Below are 16,986 nucleotides of genomic sequence, written 5' to 3' on the forward strand. Positions count from 1 at the left end.
AATTTATTTTAGCAATGCATTTGTCTTTGAAGCTCATAATGCTTTAATCATTTACTATGCAAAGAAGAGTGAGGATTCAGGAACTTTATTATAATTGTGCAAGCACAATGACATTGCAATTACGTCAAACTTAAATGGTGCATTTCTATCTAAGACTCACACATATTTACAAAGAATAAATAAGACAGAGATGAGAGAGAAATAAAGAAATATCAGTGATAAACACAGAATCTAAGCAATAAAAGTACAAAATATAAGCAATATGAAGTGTAAGATACAATTAACAATAAAAATTAAATACAGCTAGATTGCATGTGAAGGCATTCAGCAGCAGAAATGCAGTACAAGGTGCAGTGTGACAGATATGGAGTGATGGTTTATAACAGAGGGTTTTGAGTCAGAAGGACAGACACAGAGAATCAAGAGTAAGAAGACAAAGACAGGGAGATATTTGTACTGTTTGATAACGACAAACTTTTCATTGTTGGAGCTAAAAAAAAAAGAAAAGAAAAGAAAAGTGCACAGGATGTTTAGGTTGCCATAGGAACGTCTTGGATTCATATTGAGTGATGTGTGCTTGTGTTTTTATCGAAAGACGCAGCAAGCTGTGGGTGACAGCAGCAGGAATCCAGTCGTGTGTTTAAGCTCACGCCTTACTCTTCCCACTGCAGCTACTGAAAGTCAAGTATCCAAACTGCCTTTGAAGCAAATCTCTGTCACAAGTGCTTCTATTTTAAGCCCGGAAAATATGTTGGTCGAAGTTTATCTATGCTGCGCTTTTTCTTTTTTTTTTTTTCTCAAATATTTTCATGGCAACAAAGTAGGAGGAGAGAAAGATTTTAATTCTGGTATCACAAAGTGAGTAGCTTCTCCCGTTCGACTTAAATAACCAACAGTGACTTAAACCAAAGATCACTAGTGACTGGCGTAGCTTTTCTAGCCTTTAACGCATGTGACGCTACTCAGCCAATCATTTCAATGTGAATCAGTGAGTTGAGATACACACAGACAAGGATATATGATACATATTTACATATCCTTGTCTCTCTGCTAATTTCCCTTAAATTAGTAAAGAACATATGATAATTATAGATGTTTGAACCTTCTGATTAAATGGATAAAGTAACTGGTGTGTGTCATACTCAGAGTACTGAAGCAACATAGGAAACTGTTAGGACTTAGAGAATAAAGTGGCAGGATCAATGGCCTCAAAATACACACAAGTAAATTGCTGCAGTAGTGTAACATTTTTAAGCTGCCGTCACATGGAACAAACATTTCTTACACATTTTCAATAGAAAAAAACATGGAGCTAACGTGGCACAATGATATATACAACACTTTGTGCCGTTTTAACACTGTAAACATTCAAAGCGAAGAAATACACTCTACATCAAATTAATCTGCATGATTAAAAACACAGACACACTGTGCATGTGAAATATAGTGAGAATAATAATGCATCTGTACACTTAATGTAACATGAAATGATGCTGAAATATAAGTTTGTCTGTTTAGTTTTGCACGGATTAAATTACTGGAGTGACGTCAGCATGGCTGTGGACAGTGAATACAGGGAACCACTTCACTTCTCAACACAAGAGGGCAGAATTGGCGTAATTCAACTCAAGAGCCTAAAACCTCACTCCTGTAGTTCACCTGAACGTCACTCTCCAGTCTGAAGCAGATTTAAGAACATTAAACTTCTAACACATGCTTTTAAAATGATCCAAATCATCTTAAATCCAACGTTTGTATTTTCTCGACGCCTTAATATTGTTTCGTACCTTGTTCTAAAGCAGAACCACATGGCAGCAACACACCTGACTGTTCTTTCTCCCTCGCTCATATACAGCTCAGTATAGTTCAGAGTCCGTCCTGAATGTGTGGGACCCTCTGTGAAGGCTTGTGTCAGGCCATGGAGGGACTGCTGTGCTGCCGCTTGACCATCTTTGCCGCCACGAGCAGCAGGACGCCGGTGAGGAGCTCCAGGCCGTAGGAGAGCCAGGCCATGCCCAGAGACCAGCCGAAGGAGGTGTGAACGTGGGCGAGGCCTTCAGGCCCCACCAGCCTCTCCGTCTCTACCAGGGCCTGGTATGAGTAGATGATGTAGAGGCTCACGCCACACAGGGTCAGCAGACCTGGAGACAGGGATGCATTACACACACATACACAGAGCTCATCAATAACACCAATAACATCAAGCCATTAGCTACCCAAAATCTCATATTGTGAGACACAGGAAATACATTGACGCATGTATTGTCCTCTTACACAACATCCAGGCCAACAGAGAATAGACTGAGACAGACACACACCCACACAGTCCTCACAAGTTTCAGTGTGTTGCTATTGGAAACCCCTCTTAATTTTGACGGCTTGTGACTTGTTTTAAGGGGATGCAAGTGGAGCGCAGAGGCTACACAGGGCGGGACTAATAATCATTTTATTGCAATTACACCCTGGGGTGCTACGAGTTCGGAGAATGATGAGGTAGCTGATGTCTGGTGTCTCATCTTTATGCGGTTCACTGTGGAGGGCAGAGCGGCAGCGAAACAGGGAAAAAAACTGAAACTGCCTCATATACTGTACATGCAGAAGGGACTAATACTGCCAGAGCTGAAACAACTTGCTTTTTATTCCATTTTCATTCATTTAACTTGGATAATTGTTTAAGCCACCCAAAAAAATCAATGGTACCAGTTTCTTGAATGCAGGGATTTGCTGTTTTTAAAAAATTCTCCTATGACAAAAAGATCAATATTTATATTTCAGACAGTCAAGCAAACAAGAAAGACGTCAGCTTCTGGCCTTTTTGGCTCTACAGATGGAAATGATAATACGTTGAACTGTTCATTATTTTGTACCTGAAATACGTTAACAACTGTTGCCATGAAATTTGGTACTTTAGACTTTCATGTTCCCCACACAACACAACCCTCTGGTGATCTCCTGCCTTTTCATCAAGTCAAAATTCAAATTAATCGGATTCTGTTTATGACTAAATACCTGCAAACCTAATTAAGTTCCCATCAGTCTTGGCTGTACTTGGTGCTAATTAGCAAATGGTAGCATGCTAACATGCTAAAGTTAGGTAGTGAATATGGTAAACGTTATACCTGCTGAACATCAGAACGTTAGCATGCTAGTGTGGCTGTAGACTTAGTTTTCTTCACGGTTTTCTGATATTTCATAGATCAAATAATTAATCGTAATTAGTCCGTCATAACTACTAATTCTACTATTACTACCAATAATTAAAAAACTACAACTAGAACAACTAATACTTCAACTTATATTTTCACAGTCTGTTTTTACTCCTTGTTCTCCTGGTGCTTTTGCTGTAATTAGTCACATTATGTTTTTCTTACTTTCAGGCACCAGAATACTGACGAGAACAGCAATAATATCAATTACGTACGTCATTTACACAATATTGATGACATCACATTATGTATTTCTGCCTTTGTCATAAACATGGATTGGTTTTCAACTGGGACTTCGTGAATGATCTCATTTGAGAGGAAGAAGAATATCAGTTACACTGAAAATGAAGAAGAAGGGAGGCGATGGAACAGCCCTGCAGGGAGCGCACACAGACACTCGTTGGGCTGTTTAATGGTTGGTGAGAAAAGTCATTGCAACATTAGAACAAAGACGGAACAAAGCAATTAACGGAGAATTCAAGTTAGCAGTTGTGTGCGCGTGTCTGTGTGTATGTACACATATATATACGTGTGTGTTTGTTTGTTTGTTTGTTTGTTTCCCGATCACACTTTGTATGAGGGTGTTAACACACAACTTCCAGTTTGTGTTGGGGTTATAACATAATACACAATGACTGAAGATGCACTCTGAACAGCTGAAGGCTGAACAACAAACAGCGCAACAGGGACAAAATCTGGGGGACGACAAAGACACCAACAAAGAGAGAAATGCCTTGCTCGGAGTGAGGGTGGGATATTTTAAAAGTCAGACAGTCAACAAGTTCACAAGATGACTCCAATCTAATTCAAACCTTTATTGTATTCCACACATTACCATGTGCTGCTTATTACTGGGAGACTATAAAGAGTCTTTTTAAATAAGTGTTTATCTATCACAAGGTCCTCTTTATGGAGGTCATAAGGCGTTGGCAGGAGGGCGCCCAACAGATCCAGAAGGAAGAGCTCTGCCAGATGCTCAGGCGCTACGTTTATGACGGACGAATAACTTGATTACTGTAAATATCCAGATTAAAATAATAGCGTTGACATGGTTAGCGGTAATCTAACTCTCCCAGTAAACCCAAATTTACATGATATCCCGGATAGTAAAATAATTATTGGGTCGGGTATGTGGCAGATTAGCTGGAGCAGGAGCATCATAGGAAAAGGAGAGGTGTGTTTACTGTTATTCTTGTTGGTATAAATACACACGCCATATCAGGACAAGCACATGCAGTTTTAGCTGTGACACAAACAACACTTTTTTTTGTTGCAAAAAGCAAGTGTCAGTTGTCTGTAACTAGAGTCTGCCATTTTTGTTTTTCCAAACACACATCTTATTACGTTTATTTTGTGACACAGATTCAGAAACACACAGCAAAAAGAAACAAGACTCTGGTGTGTAAACAGCTAATTTCATTTGAAAGGCTGACAATTAATTCAGCTCTGTTAACTACATTCTGCCTGCTCCGATTATGACCTTAAGTTGGATCAGATAATCGGGTTAACGTGTTACATGGCAGCTGCAATATTTGGACTGTTGTCTTAACCTTGTTAGGCAGAGGACACACAGCTTTTATTTGTCGCAAGTTAGCAACATTTTCGGTCAGCTCCTTTAAGTTTCTGGGGTTTTAATGGACGCTGGTTCCCTCAGCTTCAGGCCAAAGGTAGGGAGTCAGTGTGATAAGTGCTGAGGTGGGAACTTGTGCATTTGAATCATGAAAGATTGTAAGAAGTCACATCATTTTATGTGTTTTACCGTGAGAAGCAGTAAAATATTGGTTAGTTGAGAATTTGCACTGACAACTATTAAATATAAAGTCTAAAAGCCCATCAGATTTTCCTATCAGGGATTTCTCTGAGATGAATCAGTCAGCTCTACGGTCTCCTGTGGTGTGGTGGCTGCTTTTTATGAAATGACAGCAACAACAGACTTAGATTCACTAATAGATATAATGTTTAATCAATAGTCTTTAACATTATCATTAGGGAAGTCAACTCTAATGTCATCCTTTGGTTTTAGTGTCACAGCGTTGTTTCAGTATGAAAATATCATGTTCATGTTTTTAAAGACTTCTGTTGCAAAAAAAGTAGATTCCAAACAAATTATATTAAACATTAAAAAAAGTATTTGAGCAATTTTGACTGATGTAACGCACAACACTTGGACAGACGTTACAGTGATGAACATCAGTGTTATGTGTTATATAATGTGTAAATTTGCCTGATTGTGATAATTATTTTTCTTTTATCTTCTAAAAGACACACGGTCTCTTGTCTGTTTAGTTCCCCTGTATATATTTTATATTCTACATCTAAAATCCTTCTTCCAGTTCTCCTCATCTGTCCCGAACACTGTGAAATTACAGTCAGTATGAAAAGAATACAGAAGCTTAGTCAGACGCAAATTTGGTTTGCAGTTGTTTCCAAAGCAATTTTGCTTCACTGTTGTGCCTCCCCACAGACCAATAAAAGCTCTCATAACCCATCTGACTGAGTACAGGATGAGGCACTTCTGATGTAACAGAAGCAAGAGCAGCTAGACACACACACACACACACACACACCTGACCGTTCATGCATACTTAACCAATATGGCCAAGTCAAACAGACAGTCTTGGATGTTAATAAACTTCAGTCCCTTCGGCCACATGAGGTCAGTAACTATAACTGAGGTCAATTTCAGCGCGGCACATAAAGCGTTCCCGTCTGCTCGCGTTAACCACATGGCTTTGCTTTACTGCCGCACTCCTGCCGTACATAAAGTCCACCACCTCCTCTACAACTTTCTAGTGTTTTACACTTTCTTCTGTAATATAATAAATGTATTAAGGATTTTAGATCTAAAACATCAAATGAAAACTTCACTCAGCTATTTGTAATATTATGTCATTATATATATCTGTGTTGCAATGACCATATTCTTTGACTTTGTGTGTTTTTGTGTGATCAAATCAAACCTTAAGAGTAATAGTTTCCATTGTATTTAAATATTTCAAAGCAGTGGGAGTAATTTTCTATCTACAGGCAGCGCTGCCACTAAACCTGTGATGAAATGTGGTTTAAAATGTGAAACTGCAGAGACTGAGTTTACACGGATCCTGTTCATTGTCCCACTCAGTCATTTGACTGAAATGATCATGAACGTGTGTCGGGGCAATTGACTTTTCTTTCATTTCTATCACCACCTAACGGCTTTTGTTTAATTTAACGTTGAGGTAAATGATGCACAGCAGAACCGTGTGGGTGCAGATCTCTCTTACCACAACTACTACTTGCTGTGATTTATTCTGTCATCTTTATCAACACATCTCTCTTACAACTTAGTGAGACAGAGACTCCCTACTCTATCTTTTTAAGCTCTTTTATGTGTGTATTATCAGTAGGTGCACTAGTAGTACTGACTGTTCTTGGTGCATGAGTAACATTAGCTTTTGTTTTAATTAATCGGTCTTTAAAGGCTGGTAAAACACCTCAGACTGTACACAAACAACCTCTACAACTAAATGTTTTCCATTTTCATACACAGTAATTACCCCATACCGTGGCTGTCGCCACCTGTAACACACACTGAGGTGAAACAGCTGGTGCCCTCTTCAGCTGAAAGTGGATACGGTGACAACTGCCCACAGAGTGAAGGAACTGAAGTTGAACTTACTGCAGATGAAGAAGTAGGAGGCCGTGCTGGTGAGGAGGACGGGGCTCCGAGCCAGGGAGCTGACCAACCCGCAGATACCACCGAACAGCAAGAGGACCAGGCTGAGGGGAAGCACCACCACTATAGCACTGTGCATGTCTGTGTAGACACACACACACACACACACACACACACACACACACACACACACACACACACACACACACACACACACTGATGGATTATAGAGGATCTGTGGAGTTATGGCTGTCTTGACAATGAAACTTCATTAGCAGGATATGTGTTGTTGATGAGCGCAGGGTTTCATTAAAGCTGGAAGAGGAGACTTACTCAGCATGTGCACCTCAGTCTCAGTGTACCTGGAGTAGTCAGCTTTGAAAGAGTCAATAGAGGCTGCGTGCATCTTCCCACCTGGATGTTACAATTAAAACAACAAAGCAAAACAACTAAGTTATCTCCTAAATATTCGCAATATCACTAGTTGTATCATAAAATAAACAGCAAACTGCAAAGACAATGAAATCTCAGTCATGACATAAAGTTATGGAAAAGTAGTCGCCTACCTTCGTTGATAGTCCACAGTCCCGAGTGGGAGCTCATGTCCTCGAAGTCGCTCGTGTTCACAGGATTCATCTTTATAATGTACCAATAGTCGGTTCCGAGGGAAGTCGCCAGAAAAGCGAAGCTCAGAATACCACAGATACCTGCGATGATCACCAGAGAACCAAAGGTCACCTTCATCCTGCACAGGAGAAGGTTTAATTCACGCATAACGGTGGTGGATTTAACTGTGGCGGTGGTCCGGTCTCTCCACAGTTTACGCGCTCATTGCTGGATGTGACAGAAATAACCCACAGCGAGCTCGTCTGTGCCAAAACCGCCTTTGAGCTTTTCCCAAAGCTTTCCTGTCCAGGTAGTGCTTATGATCTATAGGATGGAGATGGAGATTTACTGGAGTCACGGAGCAGCACGAGGATGTCAACGGTCTGAGTGAAGAGAAGCAGCTTCTGTCTGGGAGGGACTTCAATTTATCCTGGAGGAGCGCGCGTCGACGCAACACATCACAGGGAATGTGAGGGGACAGAGTAACGATGGCAATTTACGTCCCTCATTTCTTACACTAGTGGGGAAGATAAGCTTATATTTACGTTTTGTGCATTTTATAACCAAAGTATGGAACTTTCTCTAGTGTTTCCATTTTCGGACGTGGAGGCATTTCAGATGTGATCTTTGGGGCAGAGGGCGAACAGATTTCAGCCTCTCAAATTTAAATTCTTTTCACTTTTCCGCAGGCATAAAGGCGGTATCTGTCAAATATATATTTATTTTTATACTCCGATTACACAGAACTGCTGTAAACTGTCTTCATGAAGTAAAACATGAGTCACAGCTCTGTGAGGCTTCTGCAGGGATGGTCCACAGTGGGTGCCACCCCGTTGCTTTCTTCGCCCAGCCCCAATCAGAAGGGCTTGGCCATGGCCAAACGGGTCCTCTAAGGACAATAAAAATCTTTGTTAGACCAAAGATGCAATTTTTTTCTCAAATGTATACATGATTATAATGAGGGGGCAAAAACTGGAAAAAGGCTATGCTGAGGTCAGTGACCTCTCGAGGTCACCAGAGGTCAAATATAAATTTCTTCCGTGCTTTAATGATAAAATGCAGTTAGTTTGCCTATCTGCTCAACTATCTGAGCAAGAGGAGAACAAAGGCATGCTACTGGATATCATAGTCTTCTCTTGCCAGTATTTCAGACTCATCTTGACGTTACACCTCAGTACATTTTCAATCAGAGTACACACCTCCTAAAAAATGATCATACCATACAGGGTAACCAAAAGGAAAGTTTAATGAGTTAAAACCGACCACATGAAAACAGACAACATTAAAAAATGACAGATATATTGCAAAGACGACATAAAAGAATATGAAGGAAACATGGAAAGGAGTTCAGTGAGGAACCAGTCAGTCTCTTGCCAACTACAATTAATCTCTCACACCCATTTGATTCATCTGCAGACATTCAGCGTCACTCTTCCCCCATTGCTGTCTTGATGATATCTGCTCTTCTCAGTTTGGCTGCCTCTTCAAACTTGGTGACGGCATCGTTACAGGATTTGTTCTGCAATCAGGAATAATGACATGGTGTCATTTTTTCACAGGAACTTACTGTCATTTTGTAGATGTTAATATTGCTGTGCAATTAGTTCACTTGCCTGACATGCTCACAGAGCAAAAAGATAAAAATATAACAGAAAAGACTAGAATAAATAATAAAATGTGTAAACAGTTACATACTTCTATGTGACTTGTACAGTGGATTCACTACGTATTGTGTAAGTTAGTAATTTGAAAATTATGGAGTCTTCTGAAGAACATACAATGATGGACTTGTGCCTCTCCTTCTGTAGTTTGAAGAATTCCTCCACTGTCAGCTCCTCTACTTTCTTCTTCAGGCTAATGAAGTGGCAGGATGATGAATGAGATTTGTGCTCCTTTCTGGAAACAAAGACAAACACAGTGATGAAGAGGTAAACATGAATGGGGAGACAAATAGTTAATTGTGCACACAAACATATTGTGGTAATATACATTGTACCATGTAAAATGGACATGAGAATGACTGCACTGGGAATATGGATGTGGAAAACACTGGTACAGAATATTTCAGCAAAGTTTCAGATGCCAACTGTGGCCCTGAGTTCTTCAATAAAGTTCTGCCTGCCATAGAGAAAACACTAAATAATACACACTATTATGTGAAGTTTAAGTGTCACAGTAATTCAAACAGTCTCATTTTAATGACCATGAATATAAAGCATATATTTACAGAGCTAAAATGAGCTCAGATAGTTGATGCCTGAAGTGCTGTTGTATCAGTCGCAAACATTGCAAAAATTATGTAACAGACAGAAGGTAAGTGGAAAATTTCACTTGAAGTGTGGAGCTTTGGTCACAAATGAACTCTCTCACGCCAAATAAAATACACTTTTGGGTTATATGTGCTTGACAACATTTATAGCCTTGAAATTTTGAGCTGAGAGTCAACAGCTCTTAGTCTATTCTAATTCAGCAAACTGGCATTTAAAGCTGTTTAAAACTGTACAGTGCTTTGATTATTGTGTCCACTAGTTGTATCACCACATATCCCACATGGGAAGATTTTAGTTAGCCAGCCAAAGAGGGGAAAATGAAACTTAAAAGAGGTATTTAGCTTTTTCAAAATGTGTTTCTGTGGATCACTTTGTTCACTGATTTCATACATTAAAGATCAGTTTATTAGTCACATGGAGTAAAACCCAGGCAGAAAAAAACTTCTCAAGATTTCTGAAGTCTGAGAAAATGATCTGGATGATATTTCGGAGACTTCAAATTTGTAACACAAAGACTGTGTGTGTTAAAAACTGAGCATGGAGTTTAAAATATGCAGCTTAACAGTGACAGAGGCTCTGAAAAAAAAAATGCTATTGAGTTCATTATGAGAAATTATGAGCCAGTGTTTTTACAGCTTGACTCATAAAAAATGTAATCTCCTGTCCTTTTATTTGCCTCGCTGAGACCTAATGTCGTTATCTTACTCTGGATCATCCTCCGGCTCCCAGCCCTCCAGCTCTTTGAGGCAGAAGAAACACATGGCGATGTCTGGGCTGTTCTCTGAAGGGGTGTGAATGAAGCCAGCTTTGGCCATCTGGAGGAACAAGTGAACATTTGTTTAACATGAGATTTTTTGTTTCTGTCAATTGATTATAAAAGTTGACACACAGAAAAGTAATCAACAACTTTACTGAACAATAAATCGTTCACAGTCAGTTCACAGAAAATTAATCGTTGACTATTTTGATACCAATCATTTTCCAAATAAAAACCCAAAATATTTTCTTCTTCCAGCTTTTCAAATGTGAGCAACTGCTACTGTTCTCCATTTTATGTCATTGTAAATTTGGTATGTTTGGGTTTAGAGACTGTTAGTCAGGCAAAACAAGCGATATGAAAAAGTCACATCAGACCCTGGAAATCTCTGGCCTTTTTCACCATTTTCTTCAACTGTATAAACTAAATGGTTAATTGAGTAACTGAAAACATGACAGAGAAATCAGTGCAGCTGTAGTTATATTATAATGAAACTAAACTACCTAAACCAGTGGCACCTAGTTTAATCAAATCATGTGCCTGAACTCCAAGGTATACAGGTATTCATTCTTTTTTTTTTTTTTTTTTAAATCTGCAGATTTGACAACTGTGATAAAACCACACTGTAAAATAAATATTTTGTGATATCTGTGAATTTTTGTTGACAAACTACTGTAAACTTAACAAATCTTGTGGCAAATAGGACTGTATTCGGCTGACTTTTACACAGTACCTAGAAATATCTCAGATACAATATAAGAATTGAGGAAACCGTCAATATAGTGTATGATTGTGACATATTGTGTATGGTTTAAGGCTCCTGTCATCATCCACTACCTTATATTTCACTGTTTTAACTTGCTATTTTTACTACGTGCACTTATAGCTGGAAACTTGATATAAAATCAGTCAAAACCACTCACAAGTAAACATCTATATATTGTTATTTTCCCAAATTTTCTACAGGATTCTGCTGCTGTTGTTATGTGTTTTAACAATATATAGCTATAGCACTTTGCTAGCTGACTTCAAACTACAGCAGCCTTGAAGCTAACCTAACTCACAACTTTAATCTAATCTTTATACTTCCGTGACAAAGCTACGATAAAATGCAAGAGCCAGCGTGTGTTGGCGATAAACCCACAGCATTTCATTTGAATATTAGTGGTTTTCTTACTTCGGAGCTAATTGTTGTTGTGTTAGCTGGCTAGTGGAAAGGCGTCGCTAGCCACGGGAAAAGTCAACCGTTTCTAACGTTTACTCACGTTCTCCGGGGTGCACATGCAGTCCTCGTCGAATGGCCACCCATCGAAAGTTTTAAGTCTGTTCTCATAAAAATACATCGTGATATCCTCTTCAGCGAACGGTTCCATTGTGTTTAGCGTTAAAGTATTTGTCTGTGACTAGTGCAAATCTGTGTCACCACCTAAAGTCACCGGGCTACAGGGCGCTTTCAAATTTCGGCCGATGTTCACTTCGGCTGTTTTGATTGGCGGACGGAGACTAACTCTTCTTCGTGGGTGAATTGAAAATAGGAAAATTCAGAAGTACGCCATCTAGTGTTCTTGACTGAGCAGACTAATGGCGCCAAATACGATCAAACGACAAACACGTCTTCTATCAGATTGTATTTTAAAAAAGACAGAAAACACCCTCTATCGTTTTACTCGAGACCATAATTTGGACGTGGCAGTATTGTTGAGTATTAAAATCCACATCCGGCGCCGAACCCCACGCTTCCGGATCAGGATTACCTAGTTCAGATTTGCCACCAACTTTAACGTTTGTTATACCGGACTCTGCTAAGTGTAACAGTGTGCCTACCTAACGTTACACATGTGGACGCTGGCTGCTTCTTCCTCGGTGTTGTGGTTATGGAAGGACGCTGTGTTGTTGAGACTTGGACAGAGTTTGGTTTTTCAGGCTCATCATGCACACCGAAGATCAAGTTTGGTTTAGAGACAGAAGTTTTCCTCTGCACTGGCAGCGACGAGGTGTATGTCTTCAGTACACAAGAGAGAAAACTCACGGCAAGTAAACTCCAGAGCACTGTTGCACACAGATCCACTGGACTAGAGTCAGGTGTTAAAGATACATGCTCACATGTTCTATTCTTCATTCTGATATGTTGTTTTGCTGCAGGCTGTCCTCCAGTTTCCTGGTCCTGTGAGTGACCTGGTTGAGAGTCATGACAGACAGCTCCTCTATGTGTCCTGTTCGAGTGGAGTTTACTGTGTCAGCTTGCCACTTCTGCTGTCCAGGTATGTACATTGATATGCACAGTCCAAAATGAATGTATTCACAATAGTGCTAGTTCATGAATGTCTCACATCTTTCACCTCTGCAGGGCTTCAAGCTCCCCAGCTGATGCATCGTCTTGTCCAGCTGAGCTGAAGATCTCCTCTGAATCCCTTGTTGTAGGAGAAGAAGGTGTGTTATCGCTGCTCCTCGTCGGCTCTGTCCTCCTGATCCTATCCCAGAGAGACGCGTCCTGGCTCCTGAGTTTGTACAAAACACCAAAACAAGCCCCGTCCAGCAGCTGTGAGATGCTCAGTTCGTTCAGTCTACCACTTGTCTCAGCTGTTGTACATGGTGACACTGAGGGGAAAACAGGAGTGGGAAGGAGGCCTGTGCTGATTTGTGTCCATTCTGGTGATGCAAAATCAACATCATCCTTAGCGGACAGTCATTTCCTCCTCGAGCCTGTCCTCTTCAAACTTCTGTTTGGGATTGATGCTGCCCTCGCAAAATTACCGGTTATCCTTTGTGGCCTTCCAGATGGACGCCTGTGTTTCCTCCCTCTGCGTCTTCCAGGATCACGGCTCCGAGTCATTCATAGCCTTGAGCAGCCAGTCGTATTTGTTGGAGCGTCTGTTGTCATGGAAACGGGTCCAGGACATGCAAAGTGTTTGGTGGCAGTGGGTGAACAAGGGAGAGTGGTGCTGATGAAGACTGACAAGGGTGGCCCAGAGGGAGGGGGCAACACAGTTGGTTTTATCGAGGGGTGTGTACCGGGGCCTGTGGTGTGTGGCCTTGTGGATAAACACCATCTCTACTACAGCACTGGTTCAGACCTGTTGGTGCTGGATCTATCAGAGGGATCGTCTGGGAGAAAAGACCAGGAAAGGGATGAGGAGACGTCCAGTAAGACGGCTGCTGCCCTCCGAAGTCCCGCCAGTTTAAATGTGTGTAGAGTCATCGCCTTGGCTGCACCTGAACACAACACTTCAGGTGAGTCGGGCCTGACACAAAAAGTCTTTAATTTATAAATGCCCTTGCTTTTAATCCATACCACCACACTATAAAGGTGAACTTTGTTGAACAGTTGTGTGAGTTAAAAAAATAGATATGGGTCGGTGTGATAAAGCAGTTACAAAAAGTGAATATTTTGAAAACTTTCTTACTAAGTCTGTCCAGGTGCGTCTTGAGTCAGCTGCTGAACAGCAACCAACTTATTTAAAGCAGAAATTCAACAAATCACATTATCCTCTTCACACAGGCTCCTGTGACTTTGACAGAAAAGAAATAAGAAAATAAATGTGATTAAATGTTAAATGCTTATAATAGTGTCTTCCTGAACTTAATTAATTAATTTGGAAAAAGTGCACAAGTTGTAAAGTGGATGTTGCTCATACACAACTGTAAAATATGACTTATGTGGTAGACAAGAGTATGTGGTTATAAATGTGTGTTGCTCTGTATTCTGTGTGTGAAACGCTCTTCAACCTCAGTGGCAGTTAAGTTCTGCACTGATGTAACAAGGCCGACTTGTTTGTTTCTGTCTCAGTGTCTTATCTTGTTGTGCATATCTCTGTGTGTTGTCTCTGTTTAACTTGTGACTCACATCTCTAAAGATCAAACAATTTCCTTTTTCCTATCTTTGTAAATTTGTGTGTTATACCAGGAGAAGTTCAGCTGCTGGGGCTGTCAGTCAGAGGACAGCTCCAGAGGATTATCTTACCTGTGGGGAGGAAGGATGCAGGATTGTCCTATCTGCCTTCCACACAGGTGGGCCGCAGCATCAGGGATCTCCTGTCTGCTATCGGGGATGTTTGTGAAAGGTACACGCAAAATGATTCCTTTTTGATTGTTTATATAACACAACACTGAAATATAACACAGCTGAGATTTGTTATACTTAACACAACCTCTCTGTTGACATAAATAATGTTTTCCTTGCTTTTCTTTAGAGCATCTGCGCTGAAAACTGCCATCAAATCTAAAAACTTGATTCTGCGGCACCTGAATCAGGTGCTCAACGTCAGCTTCCTGCTGATAACCAGTGCAAACAGTGAAGAGCATCTTCCTGGGCAGGAGAAGCAAATCAGATGTCATGCCATGACCAGGTGGAGCAGACTGCTCCAGAAAGACTCCCTGAACTTGACATGTGTCCTGGATAATTCAAGTCCTTATGTTTTGGAACGAGGCTGGACACTGAGCGTCACCGTGTTTCCTCTTTCCTACTCATCCAGTGCAGGAGGGGAAAGCTGCTCCACTAGTTTTTCATTCCCATTCCACAATCTCCATCCAGGAGAAACATTCGAGGTATCGTTGCCTCTAGCAGCTGCAGGCGACTCATCCTTTCCCATGAGAGTGAGCTGCTCACTCATCTTCTCACTCTCACGTCTCCTGGGGGAGGAGGAGACGGCACACCTTCCTGGCTTGCAGAGTAGTTGTATCAGTTTGCCCTTGAACACACTGACAGTAGACTGGCTGCACGCCCTGCAGGTGAACAGTCCCACATCTCAATCCAGCAACATCCCAACAGACGGCATCCAAGCTTTTCTAAGCTCACACCGGACTAGGTGTGTGGGACGAGGGGAGGGAGGAGGAGAGAGTGCTTCAAAGGCTGAGCGAGAGCAGTACTCAGCGAGTGTACGGGTGTCATCAGAGTTACTGAGGGATACACTGGTGTTAAAAAGCTCAGATTTGGACCCTCAGGGGACAAAGGTGGCTCCTCAGAATCTCTGCCTTTCTCTGCTGGACTGGCTGTTGTCTGAAGGTCCTGGAGGAGTGAAGATGGGACACCACAGAGACAAGATTGTCCCGAGCAGCTCAGTATTCACAGCTCGAGGTCCAAATGGAGACACAGTCAAACTGACTGCAAAAGAGGTAAAACATGATCTAATATTATATTAATAAATGTTTACCATGTATAATTTTTGTTATAAAAACATTTGATTGGAATAAAACAAGTGTTGTATGGTGACTGGTTTGCTCTCCAGGTAAATGTAGGGGAGGAGGAGTCCCTGAGCACAATAGAAGTTCGGGTAGAGAGCTCATCTATAGCAGCAGTGAGTGGACTGCACCATGCTGTGCTGCGCCGGGTACAGGTACGAACACACACACACACACACACACACACACACACACACACACACACACACACACACACACACACACACACACACTGATTGATTGAAAGAGGAGCCCCCTGCAGCTGGTTGCATGCGCTGCAGAAATAACCAGCATTTTTCTTAAAGTTTTGCTGGAATCAAGCTAAACCCATAGTTTGGTTGTTGGTATTCGTTTTATTCCTCCACCTACATTAAAAAGTCATGCTGCAGTGTGGCCTGTTTCCAGAGAGACTTCAGTCTTTCTTTCACACAGACAACTTCATTGTTTGTAATGACTATAGCCGTAACTAGACCTTCTCTCAGTTTGATCTCATGAGGCTTAAGAATCCTGTTGGGTTAGGGGTCAGGCTTTAGGTGTTCGGGTTGTTCTTGCTTTTTGGAGGAAGATGTTTTATTTGAAACTCCTTCTCTTCATCGGTTGCTCTGGTCCTGGGCGCAGGCTCTGCTGCAGAGTGCTCCTGAGAGGGCTGCTTCCACACAGAGGGTCCAGAGTTTAGGTTTAAGACAGGCGCTGCAGCGAGCGGAGGTAAGACCTACATGTGCTTAATTCTGCTCACTCACTCCTGTAACTCACTTACTCTCATTACAGATTCATCTATCTTTTTCCAGTAATCAGTCACATTAATGAACAGTTAGCCTATGAACTTAATAGAGAAACTATAACCAGCAACTGTTTGGTAAATTTGTTGAAGATATTTAAGCCACTGTAATATATATATTTTTTAAACCCATTGAACCCAAGACTTCTATAAGACCGCAGAGACGCACCCGTTAGCTTTTTGTCATTGTCCATCATTCTGCTTACAAATCATGTGGGTGTTCTTTCTTTTTAAAACCTTTTTTTTTTTTTTTTTTTTCCCCTCCTCCTCTCATGTCAGCGCTTGTTGCAGCAGATCCAGCAAAGTCGAATCTCAGGAGCTTTTGGCGTGGGTGTGTCCACAGGGCAGATGACCCGATCTCTTCTCAGTGTTTACAGAGAACTCAGAGAAAATCCTCTCCTCATAATTTAATACTTTTTTTTCCCAGCTGCGCCTGCACATCTGTTAACCTTGTTCGGTGTTATGTAACCTGTCTTGACTGAGAAATAATATCCATGATAATTGCTGCTGTAAATACACTTTTGTGTTGAGTGTAA

At 41.1% G+C, this 16,986-nt stretch overlaps 3 protein-coding genes across 3 annotated transcripts; 1 reads left to right on the forward strand and 2 right to left on the reverse strand.

Annotated features, from left to right (window-relative positions):
• Positions 1 to 69: 69 nt before the first annotated feature.
• tmem235b (transmembrane protein 235b) lies at positions 70 to 7,935 on the reverse strand. The gene is made up of 4 exons (XM_056365328.1): positions 7,428 to 7,935; positions 7,195 to 7,275; positions 6,865 to 7,002; positions 70 to 2,141 (listed from the first exon to the last, which is right to left on the reverse strand). The coding sequence occupies exons 1-4, from the start codon at positions 7,633 to 7,635 to the stop codon at positions 1,912 to 1,914; spliced, it is 657 nt and encodes a 218-aa protein (XP_056221303.1). The 5' UTR covers positions 7,636 to 7,935; the 3' UTR covers positions 70 to 1,911.
• A 760-nt stretch (positions 7,936 to 8,695) lies between these two features.
• birc5a (baculoviral IAP repeat containing 5a) lies at positions 8,696 to 11,958 on the reverse strand. The gene is made up of 4 exons (XM_056365334.1): positions 11,760 to 11,958; positions 10,443 to 10,552; positions 9,246 to 9,363; positions 8,696 to 8,986 (listed from the first exon to the last, which is right to left on the reverse strand). The coding sequence occupies exons 1-4, from the start codon at positions 11,865 to 11,867 to the stop codon at positions 8,894 to 8,896; spliced, it is 429 nt and encodes a 142-aa protein (XP_056221309.1). The 5' UTR covers positions 11,868 to 11,958; the 3' UTR covers positions 8,696 to 8,893.
• Positions 11,959 to 12,318: 360 nt separating this feature from the next.
• On the forward strand, positions 12,319 to 16,986 carry faap100 (FA core complex associated protein 100). Its single transcript, XM_056365279.1, has 8 exons — positions 12,319 to 12,524; positions 12,637 to 12,755; positions 12,842 to 13,725; positions 14,399 to 14,555; positions 14,685 to 15,606; positions 15,720 to 15,827; positions 16,291 to 16,377; positions 16,730 to 16,986. The coding sequence occupies exons 1-8, from the start codon at positions 12,369 to 12,371 to the stop codon at positions 16,859 to 16,861; spliced, it is 2,565 nt and encodes an 854-aa protein (XP_056221254.1). The 5' UTR covers positions 12,319 to 12,368; the 3' UTR covers positions 16,862 to 16,986.

The sequence above is a fragment of the Seriola aureovittata genome, chromosome 21, assembly GCF_021018895.1.
Source record: "Seriola aureovittata isolate HTS-2021-v1 ecotype China chromosome 21, ASM2101889v1, whole genome shotgun sequence".
Taxonomy (NCBI): domain Eukaryota; kingdom Metazoa; phylum Chordata; class Actinopteri; order Carangiformes; family Carangidae; genus Seriola; species Seriola aureovittata.

What these genes read in the sequence shown, in the direction of transcription:
- tmem235b (XM_056365328.1), bottom strand. Translation starts at nt 7,635, where the DNA reads ATGCGTGAATTAAACCTTCTCCTGTGCAGGATGAAGGTGACCTTTGGT. An exon ending in ACTGTGGACTATCAACGAAG is followed by an intron (nt 7,276 to 7,427) that starts GTAGGCGACTAC and finishes TGTAACATCCAG; the next exon opens with GTGGGAAGATGCACGCAGCC. An exon ending in GACTGAGGTGCACATGCTGA is followed by an intron (nt 7,003 to 7,194) that starts GTAAGTCTCCTC and finishes GTGTCTACACAG; the next exon opens with ACATGCACAGTGCTATAGTG.
- birc5a (XM_056365334.1), bottom strand. Translation starts at nt 11,867, where the DNA reads ATGGAACCGTTCGCTGAAGAGGATATCACGATGTATTTTTATGAGAAC. An exon ending in GAGCCGGAGGATGATCCAGA is followed by an intron (nt 9,364 to 10,442) that starts GTAAGATAACGA and finishes CTTTGTTTCCAG; the next exon opens with AAAGGAGCACAAATCTCATT. An exon ending in AGAGGCACAAGTCCATCATT is followed by an intron (nt 8,987 to 9,245) that starts GTATGTTCTTCA and finishes TCCTGATTGCAG; the next exon opens with AACAAATCCTGTAACGATGC.
- faap100 (XM_056365279.1), top strand. Translation starts at nt 12,369, where the DNA reads ATGGAAGGACGCTGTGTTGTTGAGACTTGGACAGAGTTTGGTTTTTCA. An exon ending in ACCTGAACACAACACTTCAG is followed by an intron (nt 13,726 to 14,398) that starts GTGAGTCGGGCC and finishes GTGTTATACCAG; the next exon opens with GAGAAGTTCAGCTGCTGGGG. An exon ending in ATCGGGGATGTTTGTGAAAG is followed by an intron (nt 14,556 to 14,684) that starts GTACACGCAAAA and finishes GCTTTTCTTTAG; the next exon opens with AGCATCTGCGCTGAAAACTG.